Source organism: Manis javanica, chromosome 12 (genome assembly GCF_040802235.1).
Source record: "Manis javanica isolate MJ-LG chromosome 12, MJ_LKY, whole genome shotgun sequence".
NCBI lineage: Eukaryota > Metazoa > Chordata > Mammalia > Pholidota > Manidae > Manis > Manis javanica.
In genome coordinates this window covers 40,396,189-40,413,524 of record NC_133167.1, presented here as the reverse complement: position 1 = coordinate 40,413,524, position 17,336 = coordinate 40,396,189, and the positions used below count along the sequence as shown (strand labels likewise).

Sequence of the window (17,336 nt, the reverse complement as noted above, 5' to 3'; positions counted from 1 at the left end):
GCGGACAGAGTCCACTTCCCTTAAGGCTCAGGCGTATGTGCACTTACCCTGAGCCCAGCCTCACTTAGCCTCCTGAGTCTTCTGCCCTTCTGAGAATTGTTTTGTGTCTTTAATTGAAATACATCAGATTATGACAGGACACGAAGAATGTGTGCAAATGCTGCTGGAACAAGAAGTGTCGATTCTCTGTAAAGATTCCAGAGGGAGGACACCCTTGCACTATGCTGCTGCTCGGGGCCATGCCACATGGCTAAGTGAGCTGCTCCAGATGGCACTTTCTGAGGATGACTGTTCTTTCAAAGATAACCAGGGCTACACCCCACTGCACTGGGCTTGTTACAATGGTGAGTTGATTGTTATTTGACTGCTTCCAATGGACTCCCCACCCTAGCACCACTGTGATGTCAGTGGAGGTTAGAACATAGCATAATGTTATAAACCATGGTTTCCAATATTTCTGTATTGAAGATAACATTAAAAAAAAATTTACCCTCCCCCTCTTGTTAATCAGTAACATGTAACTGAATCAAAACTACTAATGAACTGATACAACGAGTTTTAATCAGGGTTTCTGATCTACATAGGTAACCAGAGATCCTACAAGGAATGAAGGTAATGCAGCTAAAAACAGAAAATGTAATATGATATAACAATCAGTCACAATGGACTACTAGTAGATGTATGATTTATTTTTGGCATTTCTTTTTTATGTCTAATATCTCCCATTAAGTTGGGTTTGTTATTGAGATTTTAAATTTGTTGTTTCACTTGAGTAAAACAGAAAATGCATGCGAATTGTAACATTTCAAAAATACTGAAGTGTCTAAAGTAAAATTAAGTCTCTGTTTCCAAACTCACTTTCTGATGTAACTTGGTGTGTATCTTTCATAATTTTCCCTTGAAAATATAAATAAATACAAATGTATGTGAATGTTTTTTGTTTTTTTATTTATTTATTTTATTTTATTTTGGTATCATTAATCTACAATTACATGAAGCATGTTTTTTAAGACTAAAATAATTAACAGATATCACTTTTTAACTTTTTGTTATTGTTTACTTAACATTCATTTGCAGATATCTTTATAAGTCATGATGTATCAATATACACTGATCTTTTTTAATAGTTGTATATTTCATAGCAGATAGCTAGATACATATAGATGTGTGTGAGTGTGTATACCAGAATTTTTCATTTATTCAACCAGATCCCTATTGATAAACATCAGATTGTTTTCAGGTTTTTGTCCTATTATAAATAATGCTGCAGTATATATTCATATTGTGGTATCTTAAAGTCTGTCAGATAAGTTTTCAGAAATAAAATTATTGATAAAAAGAGGATGGTATATTTTTTTACTTTAAATAAATTATGCTGTATTATTTTGAAAAAGAATATTATGATTTATTACTCCACCAAACATATATGTAAAACTTCGTATTTTTCCAACCCTTTGGCAGGCCAAGATGATATCTTTTTTATTTTTTCAATTTGAAAGACAAAAAAAGCTATCTTATTGTTTTACTTGTATTTTCCTGTTTAATAGTGTATCTGTTTATGTATTTGTGTTTTTTCTTCTGGAAATTACCTTTCCATCCAGTGCTCATTTTTTCCTATTGAGTTGTCTGTGTTTTCTCATACATTTGTAGGAGCACCCTGTCTTAAAGATGAGAACCTTCTGTATGTAGCTGCAAATGCCTTCCCTAGGCCTACACCTTTGTCTTTGTTCTTTCTTTGGGATCTCTTTTTTCCATGCAGAGATTTTGAACTTTCATGTACTTGAATCTGCAGGATTTCTCGTTTGTGATATCTAGGTTTCCAGTCTTGCTTAAAATGTCTCCATCCCTAGGTTTATATGGATATTTTCCCATGTATTTCTTGCTCTGCTTCTATATGATTTTATTTTTCCATTTTCAATTCTTCTATTACAATTTTCACTCAGAAACTATATTATTAGGTCCAGAAAGTTTTTTTAGCTGCTCTAATTCTATTGATTTAAGACGTTTGATGTTTTCATTACATTCCTCCTTTTTTCATTGGTTCTGAGCTCAATGAACAGCCAAATTTTCTACTTATTCAGCCTAGTTTTGTGCCCTCCCTGCCATTGGAGGTTTGAGATTTTAGAGTGTTGGGGGCCTAGTAATGGGTAAGGGCTTCCAACCCCTCACTTGGGTCAAGGTGTGAGATCTCTCTGGCACCGGGAAACCCACAGAAAGGGGAAAATACACAGTAGGAGTATTGATTATCATGGTGGTGGCAGACCCACCACAGACCACATCCTCTCCCCTGGAGTGGGGTGGGCTGGGGATGGCAGGTCTGTGCTCTTAGGCCTCTCCAGGTACAAGCAGGGTAGAAGAGCAGTCCTCTGCCAAGCAATTTACCCTTCTAGTGCAGTGTTACAGGTCTGAGGTTCAAACCCCCATATTCCCAGAATTCCCTTTGCTGAGCACTCTGAAATACTGGAAGTATTTTTCAACTACTTTCCATATCCTACCTGCAGAGACCCTTAGGTTGGGATTGATATAGTCTCCAAGGAATGGTATGCATAAATGGTATGCAAAGCTAAGTCTTTTGGGGGATATATACTAAGAGAAGGGCTGAAATATCTGGGACAACTTGAGTAAGGGTTGGGTATAGTGGAAAACTAAACAGTGTAGCTTGAGAAAGCTAGAGGATTTTTATATTCATGACTTTCTGTGTTTCTCTATCCTCCTAAAAGCAGTTCCCCCTTTTCTCTTGGCAGGTGAAAGGAAGGTTTGATTTGTATTTTAAACCTTAAATTGTCCAGACTGTGCCATCCTGAGGTAGATTACAAGGGAACTCTAATTTAGCACTGAGGTCAACCCAGAAGATGCTCTAGGACAACAATCTATATTCCAAAGCCAAATAGCATTGCCTTCTTGCCTTAACAATTGTATGGTGCTTCACAGGCTACATTTAGGTCTTTCATCAAGTAAAGTTCCCATCATCCTCTGGCATAGGTGGGGCAGATATTACTAGTCCAATTTTTGTTTATGAGAAACGGAGGGTCACAGATACAGAGTGAGTCATCTAAGATCACATAACAAGTAAGCTGACAGAGTTGGGGCCTTACTTTACTCAAATTTAGTTGATTTAGAAGCTACTTGTCATTTTGTTGAAAATACTTCCTCATATTCATTCATCTACTTATTGAAAAAAGTACTTACTGAACATATACCATTTGCCAGGAATTGGTCATGGTGCCATTTTAAACACTTACGTAGTATTTTATAGTCAAAGCCCTTTATTGACATTATCTCAAAAAGTACTTTCTGTCAATCACATCTTCTCCCATTTTTTGCAAGATGCACAGTTGTAAGTGAACCTATTCATATGTCTGAAAGGGAAATTTCCTATTGTAAATATGGACAAACTTAGGCATACTTACATTAGGCATCTATCTATCAGGAGTTGAATCTATTCTGCTTGCAAATGAGATCTTTTCTTTCTCTTTTCTTGACCAGACCATATGGCTTTCTTTCACTGTTTGATTTGTTCATTATGTCTGAGAACATCTGTGAGCATAGTAGATAACGTTTTGGCATTTTGTTGCTTTTATTCATTGGAGAGTGAACATTCAACCAATTCAGAAAAATTAATAAGCCAGAGTTCAATACTTAATGAAAAAAATAGATTATGTTGGACAAAGCTTCTTTCTTGGAAACTCCCTAAAATCTTTTGATTCCTTGCAGGTAATGAAAACTGTATAGAGGTACTTTTGGAGCAAAAATGTTTTCGCAAATTTATTGGTAATCCCTTTACTCCACTGCACTGTGCAATGTAAGTAGGATCCTGGACGTTAATGGTGTTGCTTTAATTCTTTTAACTATGCATAGAAAAATTGCCTTTTAGGGATGGAAAAATGCTTTTAGATTACAGATAAGACCAATATCTTTCATTGTGCTGCTGAAGGCAAATAGGTCTGATAGCAAAGCGTGGTCCTTATATTAATGGTTTACCAGGAGTTTTTTTGCAGAGGGCCATTGTTCCAAGGTGGCTCACATACCCCCTTAGGAGGATTAATGAAGGGGTGGACTGAGAGGCATATTATACAACCTGTGAAGACCTCTGCCACATTCTAAAAATAAGTTGGGGTTAACAACAGTATGCCTATAGATGATTAGAAAGACATTTTATACCAGGAAGGCTTTCCATATATTGTAATACTGCATTCTTCATATGTTGTGAGTTCTTTTTTGGGAAATGTAATTTTTGCTGCAATGTCATAGTGTGAACCATTATGCAGAGAAGACAGTGCCTGTAAGCCAGACTTCCAAGGTCAGCCAGAGGGTGAAGGGGTTGGTCATGGCCACCTGTGGCCCATGTTCACCTGGGGTCCGTGCACACCTGGGTGCATTCTGCCAGGATGTCAGTGAGCTTTGGGAGTGCTTTGTCTTTGCATGGTCTCTGGGCTTCACATGAAGCTGGGTCATTTCACTGAAAAGATAGTAGACGTATAACATAGATCAGTAGAGAAGGGGTAAGGGATAAAGAGTAGGAGTGATTTTAAATCTGAAGGAACTATGTCTTTTTCACTTTGGTATCCCCAGAACAGCTAACATGAAGTCTTGATTAAGTGGTATGCAGTCTCTCCTTCCCAAATGTGGGGGTTTTGAAGAAATGCTGAGACTTATAGAGTTTGTGCTGTTAGAACTGTTTAAAAAAAAAAGGAAACAGTGGAAGTGATACCAGCAAACTTTACACTTCATTAAGCAGGCAGTCTCCACTTTCAAGAGCTCAGAGAACTGCAAAGCAGGATAGAAGGCAGGAAGTTTTTACATGATAAAGAATAGGGAACCAAGAGGAGAAAGAATAAATATATCTGATTGGCTGGGATGACATATCTGGCCTTATTTGAGGTAGCATAGTAACAGAGCAACCACCCATATAACTTGGTGGTATTGGATTGGTTACCTAGATAGTCTGACGTATGAGCAGATGTGACATTTCCAAGAAATCTAAAAGTTAAGTTTCATTTTGCTGATGTGGTTTCCCAGGATTAGTGATGCCCAGCCTCCAGAGCAAAGGTTAATGTGAGATCTAATTTGACAATCCTCCCACCTTTGGCCAACTTCTGGCCAGGCAAGAGGTTTGAAGAAAGATTGTGCTGCAAGTTAATCTCAGTTGCCATTGCTTCTTCAGGTCTCAGTGTATAGTTCATAAATGATGTCAGGTTCATCGTTCTTGCTGGAGGGAGACCATTTGTTAGCTGGCTAATGGCTGCATATACTCACCTACAACCCTTGAGAGAAGGTCACACCCGTGGGCTTACCACAGGTGCCTGTTACTCCTTTAGCTGCTGCCATCTGCTAGGGGCTCCCTAGTGTAACTGTCTTGGAACATTTCTCGGGTCCCCAAACCTTTCTGAAAACTTTAATAAACCCCCTTTCTCTAAAAAATGTTTGATAGTTTGGTTTGGAGAGCTACATGAAAGGGCGCAGTGCTCAAATCCAAGAGTGACTTACCCACAGCCCACGTCCGCACAAGAACAGTGAATCCAAAATGTTCAGTGGGGGCCTTGCCTGGGGGTCTCATCCTGTAGACTGTTAGTAGTCGGCTTCGGATCTTATCCTCATTGCCAAAACTGTTAAAATGATGAAAGAAGACAATTTAAGTGATATAAACTTTATTTAAAACTTCAGAAAGCAAGCAGTTCTCCAAATTTTTGAGAGTGGAGAATGCTTGCTTCACGAAATTTAAATAAAGTTTATATGTATGACCTAAATTGTCTAATTGAATCAGTTGAACAGAACATAGACTATAGATACTTGAATCAGATTATTTTAAAAATGCATTAAATTTGAAATATACAGTGCCCATGAAGATAGAATAGATGGGGATATATAATTTTTTAAAGAGGAAGATTTTAACATTTAAAATCCATTTTCATTTTAGAATAAATGATCATGAGAACTGTGCATCACTGCTTCTTGGGGCCATAGATTCCAGTATTGTCAATTGTAGAGATGACAAAGGCAGGTAAGTGATCCCAGGATAACATGCCTCTTGTCTTGATGAACCTGTGTCTCTGCTTTGTGGTTGCAGAGTAGCCAAACACTTGTTTGTTTTAATTGAAAAAGTAATATATAAGCATGGCTTTTTAAAATTAAATATAATAAAGGGTATATAATGAAAAGAAATTACTCACTTAGCCCAGAAACCCCAGCCTCTTCCATTAAGAAAGCACTTTAAATTGTTCTTTCCAAATTTTTATATTCTCCCAAATATTTTCTAGATATAGCTACAATATATATAAAAATATATATGAATATACTCATTTATGCAAAGGGAACATTCTGTGCAATGCTCTGCTTTTAGTATATCTTGGAGTTCTTTCTATACCAGAACACATTGACTCACCATATTCTTCTAAAAGCTTCGTATTGATCTATTGAATGGATGTACTATAATTTAATCAACCTGCCCTCTGTTGAAAAGGAGTTAAGTTTTTTCTAATATTTTGCTATTTCAAAGAGTGATGCAGTTTAGTTTTCCAATGTTTTTGCTGTTTTAAAGCATGATGCAGTGATGTGTCTAATCAGATGGCCAAGGAAATAAAGTCCTAGAAGTAGAATTACTTGGTTGAAAGGTCAATAGTTTTTAATTTTGAAATATAATGTCAGTTGTCCTCCCAAAGAGGTCAGCTATCCACATTAGATGACATGACCTTTATTTTTTATTTAAATAGCCACCTATCTTCAAATTTAAGACCTAATTTAGAAAGTATCTTTATCAAAGATGAGAGCAAAGTCACTGGAGACTCAAGAGTAATCAGTAAAGATGCTGATTTCATTATCAGGACCGCCACCTATACTCCCCGAATCTAGAGGGTGCCATTCACAGAGGTGACTGTTCAGTATCTACCCCGAATGGCCTTTAGAGGGGCCTGATCTTTTTCTCTGTAAACTGAGAAGTTGTAAAACGCTAAGACAATACAGCATGTGTGTTTCTTGGGCATTTACAGAAAAGAGAGTGTGTTAAATTGAAAGGAAGCTAAAAGCATATTTGCTTTAAATTGGTAGGACACCCCTTCATGCAGCAGCCTTTGCTGATCACGTGGAGTGCCTGCAGCTTCTTCTGAGACACAGCGCTGAGGTGAATGCAGCAGATAATTCAGGGAAAACAGCATTGATGATGGCTGCTGAGAACGGGCAGGCAGGCGCTGTGGGTATGTATACGTGGCATGTGGACTTCACATTTGGGTCTATCTAAAACCACAGTCACATGAAATCAAGACATCAGTTATTCTCTTGGTAAATATTTGTAAAAAAAAAAAGACCAACATTTTATTTTAGCCATTTGATTTCACTTGCTAATCATCTTCAGTCCCCTAAATTGGATTATTGGTTGGACCTTGTCACAGTGAACCAACCTTTCAGCAGTGAAATCTTTCAACATTAGAAACCAAATATGATAACAGAATCATTTCACCTGAAAATGACAAAACTGTAAAGACAATGAAAAGTAATGCCTATAGACCTTGGATTTGGATAGAACAAATATGACAATGAATTGCTCCTTTTTTCTTTAAAAACATCAAATGTGATTATGTGAGCTATACTATTTTACATATGCTATTATTCGTATAGTAACTTCATCAAAATGCATGTAGTTTACATGTAGTCTAACTCTCATTTGGCTTTTTCTATAGATATTTTGGTGAACAGTGCCCAAGCTGATCTAACTGTAAAGGATAAGGACTTGAACACACCCTTACATTTGGCTAGTAGTAAAGTATGTATATAAATTTGAAACACTGTTACTTAGTGTTGTAATAATAATAATGCCACCTAATTCTGTCTCAGAAGTGTATATCATGGGTTGTGTGTTTTTTTTTATAGCTTTGTGTTTGCATGTAGCTCAAGGTTTCTGCTTCTGTAAAAGACAAATTTTACATATATATATGTATATGCATGTGTGTGTGTGTATGATTTTACAAAGGTGGGATCATACTGTTTTAAAACCTTTTTTTACTGAATCATGTATTATGAATATCTTCTTTTAGATGTTATGTTGTATCGTGTTTTAGAAGATGCGTGGTATTCCCCTTAGGAATACACCATCCTTTATTTAACCCATCTTCTATTGTTAGACATTTGCTCATTTTCAGATATGTGTTACTGTAAATAAAGCTAACTATGGAGAAATCTGTTCTTAAACATCCTTACTCATTCTTTTACAATAAATTCCTAAATGTGAAATTCTTGAGTCTAAGGCTATGAACTTTTTAAAGACCAAACCACCCTCCAGTGAGGCCATAGCTGTTTGTACTTCACCAACAGTGCATCTGCATGAAACTTTATTAACACTAAAATTATATTTAAAGGTCTCCCTTATAAGGCATTATAGTATGATGTCACTGACACCAGTTCTGGTGCTTTATTTAAATGTAGAGTATCACAGGTGTTTTCTGTACCCAGTGGACCAGAAGTATTAGCTATTCCTTTTATTGGTTGTATTTTCTCATTTCATGTTCTGGAAGCCCATGGAAACCACCAATTTCATGAAATTTGTGTCAAGATGTCATGTTTTTTGTGAAAATAAGTGCTGTGCTTTTCAAATTCTTTGTGTAAAGGAATCATCGGAGCATCTACTTAAAATGCAGATTTTGATTTAGTAGGTGTGGAGTAGGACCTGAGAGTCAACATTTCTCACTCCCAGGTGACACTGATAATGCCTGTCTGCAATCGCACTGAGTAGCAAGGATTTAGGAAGTCATGACCCCTTATCAGGGCAGAGGCCTGAAATCGAGAAAGGGTCTCTGACTTATCAACTCATTTTTAAAATTATCAACTACCTACTGTCATAAGATAGATATCGTTCTCTGGTTGAGGCACGAAAGAATGAACTTTCCTAAAACAGAATTCTTCACAATATAAGGCAGTAAATAATGATGATAATACAGATAGCAGGTATAATGGGAATCCCCAGGATAGATGGATCACTGAAATGGTGATTGGAGGCTTGAGGAAGGAGATGGGGCTTGTCTTATGTTTAAAAGTAATGTTGAAGGATTTAAAGGATACTCCTAATTCTGTTCTCTGTTTACCAACTGACCTAGCTGAACTAGCCTCTGCTTAACTTTCTGGACATTAATTCTGAAGTTACCTTAGAAATATTAATATTTTTGATCAGATTTATATTAACCGAGGACTCATAAACCTTATTCAAAATCTTTGAGAATCTAGGCCCCTTTAACCATTTGCTCTTTAGAAGAAAAAGGAATTACTTAGAAAATAGCCTTATAAAATGTTTTCAGGTAGAGGACATTGAAAGCATAATGAAGTAATTTTTCAGGAACTTTTCTGTCTTTCCATCCTGTGTTTCTTATCATTTTTTTTTTCTCTAGGGTCATGAAAAATGTGCCTTGTTAATACTTGACAAGATACAAGATGAGAGCCTTATTAATGCCAAAAATAATGCACTGCAGACGTAAGTATGACTGCTGAAGTTTGACTTGGACCCAGATTCATAGTCATTTTATTCAACAAATATTAAAGCTTCCTCTGTGCCAGGCTAGTGCTAGCAAACATAGTGGTGAAAGACACAGACCTGGCTTCTCCTTTATCAAGTTTACAGTCACATACCTGCAGATGTTAACAAGGATAGACATTTTTAGCTAGAATCTTTATTTTCATAAGCCTTCACAGAATTTTGTGAGGTCTGTGTTTTTCTTTGTTGATATTTCTGTCGTAATTCTAAATTCAGTGGGCTGGTAGAATATTTTATGGGCTACCATATTCAGGGAAACTGTATGAATGTATAAACATTATGTATTCATACTGAAAAACAACAGTTTTATAAATCAGATTCCCAGAATACATTTGAAGAATTTCTAAGCTGTTTGTCTTAATTATATTTTAATATAATTCAGTGTAATTCTTAGTGTGAAAGACCTAAAAGCTGACTCATTTTCCATTTTAGGAAATGACTTATGCATTTGTTTTCAGAGCAAAGGAATATTAGGATTTTTTTTCATTAAGATGCTTAAATAGTATATAGGAGATTATATTGGGTTTGATATTACTCTTTAAGGTATTCTATATTCAGTAAAATATTATTTAGTATATTTACTAATAACAAGAATGTTTGAAATTATATATATGGTTGATATTAATACCAGTCATGTTGGTGAACTGTGTCAAATGATTCAAATGCTGGAGTAGAAAGTAACTGTAAAGAACCTTCTAGAAAACACACCCAGAGCTTGAGTTCTTCCTCTGACTTCCTATTCACTGTCAGTGAGGTTGTTTGAGATGCATAGTATTTTTTAATATCTGCAGAGAAATCTGGGTCAACATGCAAGAACAGTTGGATCATTAGTACCTGGAAAAGGTCTGGTCAACAAATGTCTTTTTTTAAGAAGGTAAAAATATTTATGTGCTATTTATAGATTCTTAAGTACTTTCTTCCTTTTAGCAATATGGGCTACCCCAAATGACATATTCTCACCCAAATATGTACCACAGTTGACGCTCAGTATTATCTTTTTTTCAGACCCCTCCACGTTGCTGCACGAAATGGCTTGAAGGTGGTGGTTGAGGAGTTGCTGGCCAAAGGGGCCTGTGTACTCGCTGTAGATGAAAATGGTAAGTGGAAAAAATAAACTATGACTACAGGTACCGTCCCTATGCTGTGCAGCCAGAGGAAAATGAAAAAGATAGGAGCTAGTTAAAAAGGCAGTAAGAATTCTCTCCCTTTTTAAAGTTCCCTGTGTGTGAGAAATCAAACAAAGATAATTCGTCCTGTCTGTCTTTGTAAAACACATAGCCTACCTGTAGCCCACCAGTGCCTTCCATTTTGCATGTAATGTCAGCAGCTGCTCTCTAACTCCTCAGCATGGTAGTTGAAATATTTTAAACACAGTAAAAAGCTTTCAAATTTGCATTTGAAATTCTAACTGCACATGCTGGTGAGTTAGGGATTACTCGTGTCATTAGTGCATGCTCAAGGGTTCAAATAAAAACATAGGTCTTTGTATTTAAGTTCATTCTGAGATCAAACTTTTTTTTAAAGAACAAATCAGAACTCATGTTCTCAGTATGGGTATTTGGGGAACATGAATAAAATTTTTAAATTAATTTCTGGGTTTGAAAGCATCTCTTGATCTATATAATGTTCCTTTTCTAAATGAACTAACTCTTAGCAGAAACTGTCTACTCTGCTTCCTAAGAAATTTTGAAAGCTAGTGAATACTAGAATTGAATTAAACTACCATTTTGAGCAAAATGCCTATTGACTTTAGGGAGCAAAAGAGGGACTTCTGGATATTTGCAAATGAAGTAATTTTTTAAATGTGGCATTAATTGTGGCAAATATAATTAAATGTATTAATATAACTCAATTAACTGCTTATTACAGGTATTGGAATTAGCAGCTCATGCCTATTTCTCAGAAGTAAGCAGCCATATGACATCATTAGCTAACTCCTGTTAGTTATGGTTTTGCAGCCCCACCTACCCTAGCATGTGTCCTGCTCTGTCCCCAACCTGACTGTCTAGGAGGTGCAGAACGTTTTCTATTATTCCATCTTCTTGGTTTTCCCTCCTCTCCTTCTCTCACCCTCTTACCACCATTATATATCTTAGGTTATATTTTTTTCCAGCATGACCAAAGAAATGAGAATAAATTAATTTTGCCTTTCTGCGGTATCAGTCTGCAGTGTCTGAGACTGTCCAGCCAGTAATGATCTTGGGAGCAAGAGCCCCGGGTCAGTGGAACTGTGGCCTTTCTCAGAGCCTAGCTAGCTGCATCCCAAAGGCTTGGGAACTTTTGGGGCAATTTTGTACAGCACTACAATTATAAATTCTTTAGTCATCATAGACTTTTGTGGAATGGAATGTTGAGATACCTGTCCATTATTTGTTTTCATACCAGAAAGAGGAATAATCTGGGGGAGCCAAGGGTCAAGTGCTGATAAACAAAACTAACATTTGTTGAGTTATATTGAGCCAGTTCCTTTGAATAAATGAGTAAACAGTAGTAAGAACTTTTCTAGCACAGAAGGCAGGCTGAGCCTTTCAAGCCTGTAGACTTAAAGTTGGATTAGGTTAATAGTTAAATCAATGAAATTACCTACTTCCCCATGCACCTGTTCCATGTATTGAGATAGTTTTCTCATCTGGATTGGACCCATAAAATCTAAATGGTATCACGACTCAATGATAATTTTCCCACATCTGTTACATTTAGGATTTGAGAATTTGATTGGTGTTGTATCGCTGTTTTTTTGAAATTCTGTTAAATTTATCTTAAATGATAGTAAATTTTTAATTACAAACAGCTAGTGCTTTTGAACCAGTTAAATGGTGCATAGTTTATATAAGTATGTATAAAGTGACAAAGCTGCGTTACTCACTTTCACAGAGATCTATCTGATTTTTAATATCTTCTCTAATCTGACACAATTACCCGCTCTGAAAAGTCATTGTTCTCAGAATGAGAGTGCTCTGGCCGGAGCCTGAGGCCCATGGTATGCCTGTGCTCTCAAGTGGAAACTCCTTCCTGGTTGTCCTGTTGCTAGTTTTTTGTGGAATTGTGTCCCACCCCCAACCCCTCATGTTTCTTTTCACTAGATGAAAATGAGAATTCTGCCTAACTTCAGTTAATATAGTGCTTGTTGTCATGTAAGCTGAAAAACGCTTCTGAAAATGCCACCCCGTCCCAGTCCCCTCTAGCCTCACCCCTAGCATGACTTGTGGGAAGTAACTCCTCCTTGTGCCTGGCATGATTTCTAACTCAACATGCATCTCCCCGCGTGAGGTCATACGAGATGTACTGTGGAATGCTCACGCCGCCTCTGGATTGCCCGGACTAACCACTGCCTTGTCTGCGTTTACGCCCAGGTCATACCCCGGCCCTGGCTTGCGCTCCTAACAAAGACGTGGCTGACTGCCTGGCCCTCATTTTGGCTACCATGATGCCTTTTTCTCCTTCCAGCACAATGACGGCTGTCAACTTCGTTTGTTTTAAAAAAGACAATTTGAGCAGGACGACTCTCTCCAGTCTGGGTAGTATGGTTAGCCTGTGCAGGAACACCGTAGGCTCCGAGGATGGGTACAATGACAATGATTCTGATTCGGAAACGTTTTGACTTTGGACTGTAGGAACTTCTCCTTGACTACCCATGTTGGAGGAAAGAAGCTTGTATTCCAGGTTTATGCTGTGTTCAAGTATTATTATGGGCCCAACCTTCCAGAAGCCAGTAAAAAGGAATTAATCAAATGTAGGGATGGCAGCTAGGCTGTAGGGCAAAGCACCGAGGTGGGACCCGATTTTTATTTGTTTCATGGTTTCTTTAGCTCTGAGATACTTCCGTGAAAGCCTACCTCTTATTTTAAGTAAGGGATAAAAAAATGCATTTAATTCTTTTTCTTTGAGGATAATGCAACTGAGAGGGAGCTGTTCTCTATAAAGATTTTATTTTTCATGTATTCACTCAGCACTGAGTTCTCAGTTTATCAATATGACATTCATTGTCCCCTGGGAGGGGAGGGAAGAGGTCGATAGAAAATGCCTCAAATCTCTTCTCACTTTGATGTTTACTTCCTCACTAGAAGCCAAAGGTAAAGGTGTTCATTTTCAGAAATAATGCCTGTAATAATCTTTTTAAGGGAGTCCAATTATTCATATCCTCTCTATAGTAAGCATTAAATATCCCGAACTTCATTCCAAGGATTTTGTTAAAATTGATTGAAACGTGACCTTGCTTTTCTCATTTAACACAAATATGGCATTCAGTGCTCCCTATAACAAGCCTGTGACTAAGTTTCACCCAAGTGATTAAGTCTAAATCTACTAACATTTTAGGTGAAAATTATATTGCACCAAACTTTGAGACATATGCAAATTTAATATGAAACTACCCTTATTGATTTCTTCTTAAATCAAAATAATAACTTTTAAAAAACATCAAAACCACCAGCATTGTTCACCAATAGTAAAATATTAGATAAGTTTCTCAGTCCAGGTAATGCCAGGTGAGTGGGAATGTGACTGCAAAAGGCAAGGAAGACAGTGAAAGCAGGAGAGAGAAATGGGTGATGTGGAAATTCAAGCCAGTTGATGGTTGTCTGATGATGAAATCAACATAGTGAATACTGTGTCTGCTCCCTCTGCCAAAGCTTCTAGGTCAAATGGACCCCGTTCTGCTCCTGGAATAGCTGGACAAAAAGAAGAATGAGACTCTAAAAATTATGCACATACATATGCACACATACATGTGTGTATACATTATATATACATATGTATATGTCTGTAGTTCATCGATCAGCTATGTATGAGGACCCGAATGCTTTGGTCCAAAATGGAAGATCTTAAATTGTTTTCCTTCAAAATGGAAATGAGAACTGAAGTAGCTTTTCTATGGAGTTAAAATATAATCTTTTTGTGTAACAGTTTTTGTTGTATTTTATATTTCTAATGACACAGATTTCTAGTTGATGGCAAAACATTTGTAACTGAGGATGTGTTGATCGCAGCTTATTTTTTTTGCCAAACTAGAGAAACTGTTCATATACTTTTGATGTAAATCTGTTTATATTTATTTGAAATGAAACCACAGCCGAGGAAACATCCATTGTTTGTTCTCTGTTTTAATTGCTATGTGTCTTACTTGGAATAACAAAAAAAGCAGAAAAACATCCAGGACACTCCCTGGACTAGCCAGCAGTCCCAGGGCCAAGCCCAGCGCTTCCACCGCTGAAGTTTCCAGCCGACCAGACCCCCAGGTTCTTCCTCCTTGTTTGGAGAGAGGTGCAACATCTGTGGCTCAGCCCTAGTCTGTAGCCGGCTTGGAGCTCACAAGACTCATCAGTCCTTATGCCCTTCTGCGAGATGAAACCTGAAGTGCGTAGTGGATCATATGGTCCAACAAAAGATACAGAAATTATCCTAAATACCCCAAAATGGTCCTGATAACCTAATGGGAAATTATGTCAGTGTGTGGGCATATTACAAAAGGAGAAAGAAAAACCGCCAGCTCAAGTGCTATTTTCCATGTTAGCAAGACACAGGAAGGAAACGTGTTACATTATGTGAGTGTTCTCTGACATTATATAATCCATTCCATTTTCACCCTGGACATTTCTGTTTTACAGTGTTTGTGAGCTATTTTTAAAACAGTGTTGTACCATATCTGGATAAAATACAGATATATATTATATGTTTCATCTAGCTGTAAAAGACTTTAATCTTAACTCTTTTAATATCCTGGATTTAATTAAAAGCTCATGTTGGGGTCTTCACAAATGAGAACCTCTTCAAAAGACTTACAGATTTGTATTAATCTCACTGAAAATTTTTGACGCCACCCACCTTGTGTTTTTAATTCTTGGTGTTGTGTTCCCCTTCTTCCTCTGTCCTTTTTTGTTTCAAGAAGGTGGATTTTTGAAAAGTAGATAAATCGACTGATGAGCAATAAGGACCTTATCTTTGCCACAACAGTGAAAATAAGGGAGATCTGACACTGAAGAAGCACAGTATACTGTGGTGTCTATTTCTGAAAGCAAATGGAAATCTTGCTCAGTTGGTATTTAAAGCAGGAAACGAAATGCCATGCCTGCTTTAATGGTGAAGCAGCGTTAACATTTCTCCTGTAGAGCAGCACAGAGAAGAGGGACGCTGCAGCAAAGCAGTGACTCGGCACGGCATTATCTCCATGGAACTGCCGTTTGACTCCCCGCCACCCACCCCCCCCTCACCGATAGAAGGAAGGACAAAGGAACAATGAAATCATGCTCACTGCGAACTGTTATTGAATCAATCTCCCTTCCTCTCTCTTCCTATTTCTCCCTCCCCGCCAGATCACATTTTTTCCTTAGCAAAATGACTTTAAAAACTATGAATTCTATGTTTTCCAAGGACATCCTTAGAGATAAAACTAGATTTCCAGCATATCTTTCTAAGGGGGAAAAAACAAACAGAAAACATTGTGCTTTTAATTGAGTCTTAGTTGCTGAGCGCGTTTACCTAAATGTATTATTTTCAGACTACATCTTAGCCACAGCCACAGGGATCATGTTTCATTGCACTTACCTATTCGCCGTGTCTGCCTATCCTTGGTAAATACATTACTATCTCCAAATTGCCTAAAATCTGCTATGATTCTACAGTAAATAGCTCAGGGGATTTCTTTTTATCACTACTAAAAGGGCACCGTAGTATGTTCTGGTACTTTAGGCAGTAAATAGCTGCTTGATTTATTATTTTGTTATTAAACTAGAATGAGAACATCAAATGGATTTGCTGCACTAGCTATTCTTTGTACTGTTGAGCAACTTGGTTTGCTTATCTGTTGTTGGTTGAAGAACTCATCCCTTTTTTGTCTTGTAATATGAAGTTAGAGTGCCTTTTTATATTTGTATATTCTGAAAATGTTCTGTGAAATGTTTTGTATTTTTTCATTTGATTGTTATCAGAGCAATATAATGCCAGTGAGTTTTCATTTCAGTCTTTCTTTGAATGTATAAAGTGTCTTTCTTTCCTATTTTCCCTTTTACCTGCTTTGAAATGAAAACAGAAATGCTGAAGTTTTCTATAGGAATTATGTTTGATTTTGCAGTGCTAAAATGCTTTCTTCTTACAAAACTGTAAACCATAGGTCAGTGTTATAGGGGAAAAGCGTTTTAAGATAGTGACAATCTGAGTGTGTGTAAAAACTGTAATTCTCTGCATTTCTTATGCAGTGATCTAAAAATTCAATGCAAATATCTTTTCTTTGGTAGTTTTGTCTACATATTTTATGCTTTAGCATGTGCAATATATCTTTGCAAAGCACGATGATACAAATCTGGTGCCAGTGTTATATTTTGCATAACATATTTGTAACAGCATAAAATATTGTTTGATGATTTCAGTGGGATTTTGTCTGTAATGTTTTCTTATGTAAATTGGAGTTGAATGACTCTGGTAAATGTCATGACTGTAAAAATGAGGAAAATGACTTTTAGTTCAGTGAATGACTTTCAACCAGTCTGAATCTACTTAAGCACAGTTTAATACTTTTTCAACTACTGAATGCTAATAATGTAATTAAGTACTTAACTGTAATATACTTTGGAAATGCATTCAGATGGATATTTTTACAAATAAAAATGGTACAAATATTGTTGCAATTTGTGTTGTCTTTAATTTTTTCCAATTTATGCTAACTTTTTTTTGGTATCATTATTACATGAGCAATTTTGTGGTTACTAGATTCCCCCCTTTATCAAGTCCCCACCACATACCCCATTACAGTCACTGTCCATCAGTGTAGTAAGATGCTATAGAATCACTACCTGTCTTCTCTGTGCTATACTGCCTTCCCTGTGCC

At 36.9% G+C, this 17,336-nt stretch overlaps 1 protein-coding gene across 8 annotated transcripts in view; it reads left to right on the top strand.

Moving 5' to 3' along the window:
- The window catches only part of ANKRD44 (ankyrin repeat domain 44), a 313,326-nt gene extending 296,194 nt beyond the window's left edge, over nucleotides 1–17,132 (top strand). For 4 of the 8 annotated variants that reach the window (XM_073218499.1, XM_073218497.1, XM_073218498.1 and 1 more), the window contains 8 exons: nucleotides 128–344; nucleotides 3,715–3,802; nucleotides 5,918–6,001; nucleotides 7,045–7,190; nucleotides 7,674–7,756; nucleotides 9,372–9,454; nucleotides 10,520–10,611; nucleotides 12,868–17,132. In XM_073218499.1, the coding sequence (XP_073074600.1) occupies nucleotides 128–344; nucleotides 3,715–3,802; nucleotides 5,918–6,001; nucleotides 7,045–7,190; nucleotides 7,674–7,756; nucleotides 9,372–9,454; nucleotides 10,520–10,611; nucleotides 12,868–13,115 (1,041 nt within the window). In that variant the 3' untranslated portion in view covers nucleotides 13,116–17,132. Of the gene's footprint in view, nucleotides 1–127; nucleotides 345–3,714; nucleotides 3,803–5,917; nucleotides 6,002–7,044; nucleotides 7,191–7,673; nucleotides 7,757–9,371; nucleotides 9,455–10,519; nucleotides 10,612–11,383 lie in introns of all 8 variants that reach the window. The other 4 variants (XM_073218502.1, XM_073218504.1, XM_073218501.1 and 1 more) reach the window with 2 other exon arrangements.
- The last annotated feature ends 204 nt before the right edge of the window (nucleotides 17,133–17,336 follow it).